Genomic DNA, 10,998 nt, shown 5'->3' with positions numbered 1-10,998 from the left:
TTCCACCGTTGTTGTTGTTGCCATTGCCCTGATTGTTATTGTTGTTGCGATTCTGATTCAACTGGGGGTAATCCCGCTTGAAGTGACCTTCAGCACCACACTGAAGGCATCCCCTATTGCCTCGCTGTTGCTGCTGCTGCTGGTTTTGAGGAGCTGGTGGTTGTTGTTGGTTCTGATTCGCAGGTCGTGAGCTCCTGCAATCTTTAGCTTCGTGCCCTATCTTGAGACATCTCTGACAGCGGCCCTTGCGGCACTGACCACTGTGGTGTCTGTTGCACCTGTTACACAGTGGGTGAATTCCCCGATATCCACCCTGCCCCTGACCACCAGAAGTTTGCTGACCCGGGCTCTGGTAATCATTATTCCTGCGTTGCTGCTGTGCTTGAGACTGAACGGTAGCTGAACCCTTGCTGGAATCCCCATCCAATTTCCGCTTGTTTTCATTGGGAGTAGCGGGAGTAGCAGAAGTGGTAGCGGTAGTAGCGCTGATACGTTTAGGCAGCCTGTTCTGTTCCACTGCCTGATCCGTGAGGCGATGAGCAAGACGCTGAATGTCCTGGATATTGTCGAGGTTAGCCGATGTCACATGGCTCTGAATTTCTGATGCTAGACCCTTGAGGTACAACTCAATGCGCTTGATTGGAGGGTCCACCATGGTTGGACACAAGATGGCCAGTTCGTTCGACCGTTTCATATAAGCTTCGATTTCCGACCCCGTCATTTTCAGATGATAGAGCTCCACCTCCAACTTGTGGATGTCATCACGTGTGCAGTATTCCCGCTTGATCAGTTCCTTGAAATCGTTCCAAGGGGTGGCGTTAGCAGCTGCCAGCCCTAGAATCTGAACTTGCGCGTTCCACCAAGTCAGCGCAATTCCTTCCAGAGTACCAGTGGCGTACTTCACCCTGCGAGCCTCAGGGCATTCACACATTTCAAACACTGACTCGAGCTTCTCAAACCAATGGAGGAGTCCCACTGCTCCCTCAGTGCCACTGAATGTGCTTGGACGACAGTCCATGAAGTTCTTGAAAGTGCAAACAGGTTGCTGAACGTGTTGACATATTGTGTACGAATAGGACAAAGTTAAACACAAGAGTTGGTCTAGCAGTGTAAGATATAAAGATCTTAGTGTGAGTTACGACTGCAGGGTATACCTCCTGCTTGGGCGGCTGCAAGTGCCGCAGCAACTTGTTCGTTAATGAGAGCCGTCAACTGGGCTTGAGTCATGTTAATACGTCCAGACATGATCTTCATAGCAAAGGGAACATAAGTGAGAGAGGTTCGCCAAAAGTGCGATGACAGAGGAGAGTAAGCACACAAGTGTTCTCAAGAAATAGTGGTTATGTGTATCTAAGCATTCCATGAGCAAAGTTCTATGCAATCTAGCAAGTAGGCAATATAACATGTACCATATTACCTAGAATGTTGAGTCTTGCACGTGGAGCGAAGCGTCGTTGTGGATCGTTGAGAGCACTGTTCTGGTTATAGTCTGGTTTTAATAAAAACGTTTTCCCTTATTAAAACCAAGTTCTCTATAACCAATGGCTCTGATACCAATCTGTCACACCCCCAAAATCCACACGCGGAGTACCACCGCTTGTAGGCGTGACATGACCAGGATCAAGCCACCAATCATATCGAACATATAAGTAAATAGTAACGTAAATGTATCAACCCACAATATGAAAGGTGTTCAAATAACATAGTTTAAGTAGCGGAAGCATAGTATAAAAATCCAACGGAATTATTAAGTTTTCAAATGTCATTAGTGTATGGTTCGCAGCCATTCCAGATATGTGTGCGAAGATTAGTTCTATTATCGCAGCCATTCCCGGCGTGTGTGCGAAGAGAAGTATTTGTATCACTAGTCTAGCAGTATCTATCAATAATCCTCCCTCTCCCGAGGCCCATAATACGTAATCCCGATAATAACTTAAGTACAAGAAATCTTCCAAACCCATTCCCGACCCTGGGAACCCATGCCTTAGTAAGGGTGTGAACTCACCTTGGTTTTGCTCGGCAGATACACAGAAAAGTTCAATTAAGCTATATGGTGGTCAACCACGTCCTACCATGGTTACCATACAAGTTAGGTTCGTATTCAAGTAGTGCACGTATGTTCTACACGTATTGTACACAAGTAACGATCATAACATACACGTATAATCATGGCAGTTCAACAACAGTGCTAGTTCAACAGTACAGTCACGTAAACAAAGTCCAAGTATGCGGCCCAAATGGTTGGGCTCGTAACAGTGTGCAAGTCAAACAGTGTGCATGTGCTCGTGGTCTCGAGTCGAGACTAGAGATCTCGAGTCGAGACAGTGCGGTCTCGAGTTGTACTCCTGAAGTTCTCGAGTCGCAACAAAGGAGGTCTCGAGTCATACTTTCATCACTCGAGACTAGGCGGTCTCGAGTCGCAACCGGACCCGCAACCATGGTCTCGAGTTGTGCTGTTTGTGTCGGTGTTGTGGTCTCGAGTCGAGACTATGAGTTCTCGACTCGCAACCCGTGTCGAGACTATGCATGTGTAACAGATTTCCTTATTTTCGGCTCCATAATTCCGTAACAATTGCTAACAGTTTTGGCAGTTTCACAATTCAGATCAATCAACATTCAATTCAGAATTCATGCACATTCATATTACCATTATCATCATCAATTCAAGAACAATACCAATTGGATCATCTAGATTAACAAGTTCTAATACTAACATGCAAATCCTAGATTGTGAACACCAATAATCACGAATCCTTAGTCGAATTTGCATAACAAAACTATCCTATGAGATGCACATCCGAATCGAACTTATTATCACAACCCATCAACGTTAATACTAGCATGAAACCCTAACTGGATTCGATCAACATATGACAATACACAAACATTGATCAACAATCATGTACCATTTACAACTCATCACATAAGACATGTATAATCACATAACATAACATCAACTAATAACAAACACTAACCGGTTGAGAGTGTGTAACGAGGATGATCCGAACACATGGATCTTCGATGGAAAGGATGTGTTTGCCGTCAAGTTCTAGAGAGAAGGAAGAGAGCTCCTAGGGTTTGTGTGTGTTTGTGGTTTGCAAGTTATGAGGATCAAAGCCTCATAATGGGTATGTTTTACGCACACAAGGGGAGTGGGCCGAACCCTTTCGTGGGCTGCCCCCTTGGTCTCGAGTCCAAAAAGAGTGAGCCGAGAGAGTGAAGTGCACGACCCAAAAGGCTTGTGCGATCGGGCCATGATGTGCGACTAGGTTTATTATACATGCATAATCACAACGCATTCAATTAATCAATCAAGTTCACATAAACACATTCATGTAACACGTAACATTCACTAAACCATGTATCATGTAATCACATAGAGTCCATATAGGTTAACACGAAATACAAGAGACGGTTCTAAAATACGAGTTGTCACATTATCCCCAACTTGAAAGAAATTTCGTCCCGAAATTTGGTATGTACTCACTGAGGAAGCTAGTTAAGTTGCATGGTTTTCCTGGGGTGTCACAGAGACTCCAGTTAGATCTACACAAGCGTGTTTCCCCCTTCCCATCCAAACACAAGGATGTCCGCCGGCGTAAAGTGAACCTCCCCTCTAAGGGGTCAGTCAGGAAATTTACTGGAGCCTCCTTTTTGGCAGAGATCCTGGCCCGCTTAAGAACATCACATAACACATCTCTCACCCAATCATGCCGATATTTAACTTAATTGATTGTGTTTAGTTAGATTAATTAGTTGAAAATTTTTGTTTTAGTAATACTTCATATATTTGTACAAGTTAAAATTACAAATGATAATTTGTGTTGAAATCTTTTAGTATTCGATTAGAATAACAAAATTAAGTGACGTTTTGTAAACGGTAAATAAAATAACAAACCAATACTGATCGAAACCGTCACATCCCCGCAACAACATGACCTACCGTAATTCATTATTCTGCATCATAATTTTGAATTTGGTTCATTAAATTTCTCTAATTCGTTTACAAATCAATTTTCATTCCCAATCATTTAGTTTTTTTAGAACTGATAAATTTTAGGGGTGCTAAACGGGTCGTGTTTGCGGGTTGGCGGGTTCAACCCGACCCGAACCCGAAAATGGTGTCATACATATAAACCCGAACCTGACCCAATTATTCGCATGTTGACCCGAACCCGACCCGTTCAACCCGAATTTTTTATTTTATATTTTTTTAGAAAATTAATATATTAAAATTAATATCTACTACATAAATAAAAACACAAATTTATATAATAAAATTACATTAAAATCATATAATCTTATGTAAATTTTCCTTTTTTAGTTATAATTATAGCATAAAATACACACCAAATTTAATTTATAACATAAAACATATTGTAAAAAAAAGTATAATATAATAGAAATAGGTTAAACGGGTCCACTCGCCAACCCGATCGGGTTGACCAGAACCTGACCTGTTTAGCTAAACGGGTTCGAATGTTCAACCTGAAACTGACCCGAACCTGTTTAGACTAAACCCAAACCCGCAAATTACATGTTAGGTTCGTATCGTGTTTTCAAGTCGTGTCAGAAATTCACACCCCTAGCAAATTTCTTTAATCATGTCAACTGTGTGAGTTAAACCCAAAACCTTCAACTCGAGACGGTTGTCTTTGCCAATATACCAAAAAAAAAAAAAATCGAAACAAAGAAATAAAATTAGAAAATTGTAAATAAATGGAGTAAATTATTAAGATAGGGAGAAAAGAATATGTCAAACAGAATATCATTTTGTAGAACTCGGACGGTGGTGTTTGTTTTTTTAAAAGTACTTCAAAACCTCCTACGCAAATCACGCACCGACATTTGAGTGGGTGTTTGGGATTCCTTCTCAAAATGACTTATTGAGTTATATGGAGCTAAAAGTCCTTTTTGAGAAGAAGAAGCTTAGCCAAACATTATTGAGAAGTTATGAAAATGAGAAAGCTTAGCCAAACACAAGCATTAAAAGGACTTTTCAAAGTGGTTTTTTGTCTTCAAGAAGAAGAAAAGGAGAAGTCACAAATTGTGACTTCTTGAAAAGGAGAAGTCCTTCTGCAGTTTGGTTTTTAAAAGTGATTTCATTGAAAAAAAAAAAACATTTACCCAAACAGATCTTGCCTCACCTCTTCTCACCTCTTCCAAACATTCTTCTCTTTCAAAACACCTCAAAACCAAAACCCTAGAATACTCCCAGCGACCTCCAGCGAAACCTCCATGCAGACCTGCATCTTCTTCCCCAATCGACCACCTCCATAGCCGATCAGCATCTTCTTCCCCAATCGACCTCTAAAACAAAAACTCCAAACCCTAGCTTGGTTCTCCAGCCGTCACCTGCTCCACCCCCACCTCCAGTCGACCTCCACCTCCCGCCGCACCTCCACCTCCGGCGACCTCCACCTCCAGTCGATCTTCACAGGTAAGTTCTTTTATATTTTTTGTCAAAAAATTGTTTTTTTTTATTGTTTGTTTTTAGTTTAATTGTTTGTTCTTTTATAATTTTCATGTAATCGTTTGTCAAAAATTCTTTTGTTAAGTGTTAGTTTATAATTTTTATGGAAAATAGATGTTCAACTAGATGAATTGTTTGATTAAAGTTTGGTGTATGTAGTATGATTAAAGTTTGGTGTATGTAGGTTGATTAAACTAGATGGATCGTTTGATTAAAGTTTGGTGTATGTAGTATGATTAAAGTTTGCAGAAGTTAAAAAACACCTCTTCAGCTGCAGACGTTATGTGGTCCGCAGACTGCAGACTGCAGACGTTTTACCTCTGAAAAAAAAAAAACAAACAGCAATATTAAAATCACCCCTAAATTACTGAAGAAAAAGACTCAAAATAGTGACACACTCGCAAATAATAAAATCACTACTATAACAAAGCCCTTGTTCTTTCTTCCTCCTCTATCAGCCTTGTTCCCTTTCAGGTACGCCATAAAATTGATCTTCTCAGCTCTTACAGTGCTAGACTGTTTCCGCCTTTCGTATTGAGCAAAAACTCTTCTGATCGACTCATTCGGGTCAGAAAACGATCCTACATAGCGTTTTAATTTGAGTTTTGTGATGTTTGTTTGCTAGTGTTTGGTCTATATCGAATCTTTGAAGGGCTCTGTTATATCGGGAAAGAGTTTATCTGGGATTGAAGGGATAATTTGTTGGTTAGGGTTTGATGTGATTATTGTTTTTTTTGTTTTTCCATTTCTTTCTGTATGTGTTTAGCTAGGGTTTTGACTTTTGATGTAATTGCGATTCTGTAGCTGTTTGTTACGTAAAATTGCAATTGAAATAAACTAGTCAGAATCGAATGGTCATAAGCGATTGTAAACAAAGTGGACAACAGTTTTTAAAAGTAAAACAAACTGATCCAACCTGACAAAACTGAAGCAAGTCGGCCAGTTTGAGAACCAAACGCTTTGGCTGGGTTTAAACCAAAAGTTTTAATAAAAATGTTAAAAGGGTTTAAACTGTCAAAACGAACAACCAAACCGGTAAATCTGGTAGGTCTGGCTGACCCACCCAACCTAAACAGTTTGGTCTGTCATTCACCGAAATCGTAGTTTGCGCTTCAGCCGAAATTTTTTGTCGAAACAAGCTGAACCGGACTGCGAACAGTGAACACCCGTTATTAATAATGTAGGAAACTATGAAATCATTCAAGGATTTTGTTATTGGTTGAAAATGTATTATTATGTATATTAATAGCTATGCAGTTAATGCAGTAAAATATCGGATATCGGTCAAGGACCGATATTTGAAATATAGGTTATCTCGGTGATATATCGGTTATATCGGTCTTATCGCTGATAATATCGGTACAGATATTTTGACCGATATTTGACACCAATATTTTACTAAGGGACCGATGTGACCGATATAACCGATATATCACCGATACTAATTGCATAGATTAAAAGTGAAAAAAGCCCTGAGCTCCAGTTTATTCATAAATTGTAAGGAGGACAAGCAGAAGATTTAAAGGTCGAAACAAAGAGGCAGAGTAGCTATGGGTTATGCTCAGTTAGTAATTGGTCCTGCTGGAAGTGGAAAGGTAACATAAAAATCCAGTTACAGTATAATTATATGATGTTTTCTTTTCCTTTTCTAAATCCTTAATTTTTTTTTTAAATATTTTCAGTCTACTTATTGCTCAAGTTTGTACCAACACTGTGAAACTACTCGGCGAACAATTCATATCGTTAACCTCGATCCTGCTGCAGAAAACTTTGATTATCCTGTTGCCATGGGTAAATCTGTCTTTTCCTTGCTTATTTTCTTGGCAAGTTTACTATACTATCACTTCATATTAACGGTTACATATACTGTCGTAGATATCCGTGAACTTATATCTTTGGATGATGTTATGGAAGAGCTTGGACTTGGTCCAAACGGAGGTCTTTTGTATTGCATGGAGTATCCTTCCCACTTATTTTCACTGTGTTTTATTTTAATTTTTTTTGAGGCTGCTGTTTTGACCCATTTATCTCGGGTAAACTAAAATTTTGAACTCCTTAAATCTCACTAATTAGACATCTTGAAGAAAATCTGGACGAGTGGTTAAACGAAGAGCTGGAAAATTTTATGGAAGATGATTATCTAGTATTTGACTGCCCAGGTATCACTTAATATGGCTTTTATACTAGCAATAAACCATATTTAAATCTATATAAATTAACAAAGGAAACATCAACAACGATACGAATATGTATAATATTACTGTTTTTATTTTAAATTGTTACATTTTACAGGTCAGATAGAACTCTTTTCTCATGTTCCGGTTCTTAAAAATTTTGTGGAGCATTTGCAGCGTAAGAATTTCAATGTTTGTGCTGTCTACTTGCTTGATTCCCAGGTTTGTCCTTGCTTGCCTTTTTAATTTACTCATTTGTGGCAAATTTCGACCCGTTTTCTTTTAATGGTTCGACCCGTTTCCTTTTAATGGGTCGAATCGGGTAATGGGTAACATATAAAATCAATAAAGTTAGCTTAAAAGGAAAAGCGTTAAACGTGACCTAGTTGCCCCAAGTGTATTTACAATGCATAAAACCTCAAAAATCATTCATTAATAAATCTTGATTATCATTAAAATAATATGATTTTGCTAATCACTCGTTAACTATTTGTACTTTAGTTTATTACGGATGTGACGAAGTTTATTAGTGGTTGTATGGCTTCACTCTCCGCAATGGTTCAACTTGAATTACCTCATGTTAACATCCTCTCGAAAATGGACCTCGTGACTCGAAAAAGAGACATCGAAGAGTTAGTTTCTATCTTAATTACAATATTATTATTTTATTATATTTCAGTTGTAATCAAACTAACTTCTCATTTATATATCAGTTACTTGAACCCAGAGCCTCAGACTCTGCTGGCAGAACTGAATCAGCGCATGGGTCCTCAATTTCAAAAGCTTAATAAAGCCTTAATTGAATTGGTGCGTGAGTTCTAAATTAGTAAATTCTCCGTTTTATAAAATAAACGCGTATTTGAATTTTAATATAATCGCAAACTTTTATGGTGTTCCAGGTGGATCAGTATAGCATGGTGAGTTTTGTGCCACTTGATTTAAGGAAAGAAAGCAGGTAAATTATCATATACTTAAGGGGGTGTTTGGGGTTGAGTTTTGAAATAGATTTTTAGATTATTGAGTTTTGAAATCGTAAATAAGCAGTTTTGAGTGTTTGGGTAAAAAAATAAAAAAAATTGATTATTTGCGTTTAGAAAGTTACAAAAAGCAGTTTTCCAAAAGCAGCTCCCCCCTACTGCAACAAAATGCAGTTTTCCAAAAATTGATTATTTGCGTTTAGAAAAGGATTTTCACTTGTTTATTTTTCTAAATATATATTTGCCAAACACTTAAATAGTTGATTATCTGATTCTTGTGATATCAAGCAACATAATCAAATCCAAACACTATCTTTCAACATCACGTTTTGTTACAGTTAATTATCTGATTCTGATTATTCAAAACGCATAATCTGTTTTCAAAACTCAACCCCAAAAGCATGTGAGCTTGTAGTTTTGTATGTCTTTATATAGTTATTAGTTATTTTAATTCTATTTAATATATTGGTTGTTAAATTAGTGTGGGCTTTGTCTTGTTTACAGCATACAATATGTTCTTTCACAAATTGATACCTGCATTCAATTCGGAGAAGATGCTGATGTGAAGATTAAGGATTTTGACGAAGATGAAGATGAGGACTAGAATGCGTGTCATCTTTTAAGGTTCATCACAACTGATTCGTGTCCTTTTGGCATAATTGAATGATGATGTCTATACTTACCAGTAATATGACCGATTTGTGTTTTTTTTCGTTAACTGTTGAAGCACTTTTCTGACAACATGCAATTAGAGTTGTTGGATGCTTCTTGAAATTGATCATTTATGACGGGTTTAAATGCTCTAATCCCCCGTTACAAGCTAACGACTACAATTATTGTTAACGACTACAAGTATTGTTATAGTAGTTGACGAAGTTCGTACTATAGTCCCCTACTTTGAATCATTTACAAGAATGAACCCTCATACTTTCATATTTATAAAGGGGTATGAGATTAGATTAGTCATACCGTACCCAAAAGTGCGAGAGCTTAATCGAAATGCGGTAAAGAGGTTTCTATAAAGCTCACAGAAGAAACATAATGAAAGCATTGGTCAGTTTACACATACAAGTAGACAAGGTTGAGTTATGGAGTCTAGTGGTTGTACAACTGTACAACCACGATGGGTAGACTCCAAAGGCACAAGCCGCACAACACCTTGGTTGGGCACTTGTATGCTATGTTAGACCCAAGTTTCTAAATCGGTTGCAAGCTATGAAGAACAAACTATTAACCCAAATGTGTTTATATGCTATGTTGGCCTGGCCCGACCCTAAAGACCCTTAAGTTTTAAAGCCCGGTTATTTTTTGTAAAAGAACTAGATTTGGGCTCGTAATCTCACGAGGTGACAAAGCCCATATCTTAAAAGTTAAAAGTTGCCGGCCTGGCCCGACCCTAAAGACACTTTTAAGTTTTGAAGCCCGGTTATTTCTTGTAAAAGAACTGGATTTGGGCCCAATAGTCTCACCTTGGCCTACTTTTAATTATTAAAAGTTAATTTTTAAATTGCTATATTACAAGAATGTTGTAAACAAAAAAATATGTTTTCTTTAAATTAACTTTTATCAATATAATCGTATGAAGAATAGAGATATCTTTAAAAGTTATTTAATTAGTTTTATAAAGTATTACGAACATACAAAGAAATCGAGACGGGTATTTGGATATGGGACTGGGTATTTACCAGTTTTAAGAAATTTCACAAATTTGAAACGGGTAATTGAATAATTTATATTTCAATTCGATTTTGAAGACAAACTTAAGATCGGTTACAGGTAATCAACATCCTAACAGGTTATTTTTAACCACATAAGACCATAAACTAGTATAGCCACACACTTGTGTGATGGGTACGCAAACGATATGAAACGAGTATGGGTGCTAATATTGCCAAAACCCGTCACATACCCAGCCTATCGCCATCTCACACACCAAGATTCTTGATTAGGAACAATATGAAACTTTCGGGCTCAACCAGACCGAGGACCAAGCCTAAGGAACTCGATCTTTTTTCTGCTCATCCAGACTTGTGCATCATATAGGGGGGGGGGGGGGATATTCCACGGTCCTCCCAACCGCCGAGGTGATCCCATCTCGCAGACCGCCACCCAGCAAGCCTGAGTCTGGGGGTAAATCCGCTACCCTAGGGGAATTGGGAACGAGCAAGACTCGAACCCGCCACCTCCGGGTTAGAATGCGGGCTGGTGGCCATTGGGCTGACACCCAATGGTTACTTGTGCATCATATACCTCTCTGCCTAAACACCAACTGACTATCCAAACAAATTTTGTGCAATGCAGAACTTCAAAAGACATATCAATCAATATCTTTATGTATTCATTCATATTCCTCATCAAATCCATGAAACAATCA

At 38.4% G+C, this 10,998-nt stretch overlaps 1 protein-coding gene across 3 annotated transcripts; it reads left to right on the top strand.

Annotated features, from left to right (window-relative positions):
- Nucleotides 1-5,116: 5,116 nt before the first annotated feature.
- LOC110873448 (GPN-loop GTPase 3) lies at nucleotides 5,117-9,467 on the top strand. 3 transcript variants are annotated; one of them, XM_022122380.2, is made up of 10 exons: nucleotides 5,117-5,440; nucleotides 6,957-7,068; nucleotides 7,156-7,264; nucleotides 7,349-7,430; nucleotides 7,547-7,632; nucleotides 7,766-7,869; nucleotides 8,149-8,279; nucleotides 8,361-8,454; nucleotides 8,547-8,602; nucleotides 9,129-9,467. In XM_022122380.2, exons 2-10 carry the CDS (start codon nucleotides 7,024-7,026, stop codon nucleotides 9,226-9,228), a joined length of 807 nt encoding a protein of 268 aa, XP_021978072.1. In that variant the 5' UTR covers nucleotides 5,117-5,440; nucleotides 6,957-7,023; the 3' UTR covers nucleotides 9,229-9,467. The 3 variants fall into 3 exon arrangements, with proteins under 3 accessions (XP_021978072.1, XP_021978070.1, XP_021978071.1); XM_022122378.2 differs by having other exon boundaries at nucleotides 5,118-5,440; nucleotides 6,976-7,068; XM_022122379.1 differs by lacking the exon at nucleotides 5,117-5,440 and adding an exon at nucleotides 5,902-5,947 and having other exon boundaries at nucleotides 6,976-7,068.
- Nucleotides 9,468-10,998: the final 1,531 nt, after the last annotated feature.

Source organism: Helianthus annuus, chromosome 8 (genome assembly GCF_002127325.2).
Source record: "Helianthus annuus cultivar XRQ/B chromosome 8, HanXRQr2.0-SUNRISE, whole genome shotgun sequence".
Classification (NCBI taxonomy): domain Eukaryota; kingdom Viridiplantae; phylum Streptophyta; class Magnoliopsida; order Asterales; family Asteraceae; genus Helianthus; species Helianthus annuus.
The sequence above is the reverse complement of the archived record's forward strand: the minus strand, read 5'-3'. Positions and strand labels throughout refer to the sequence as shown.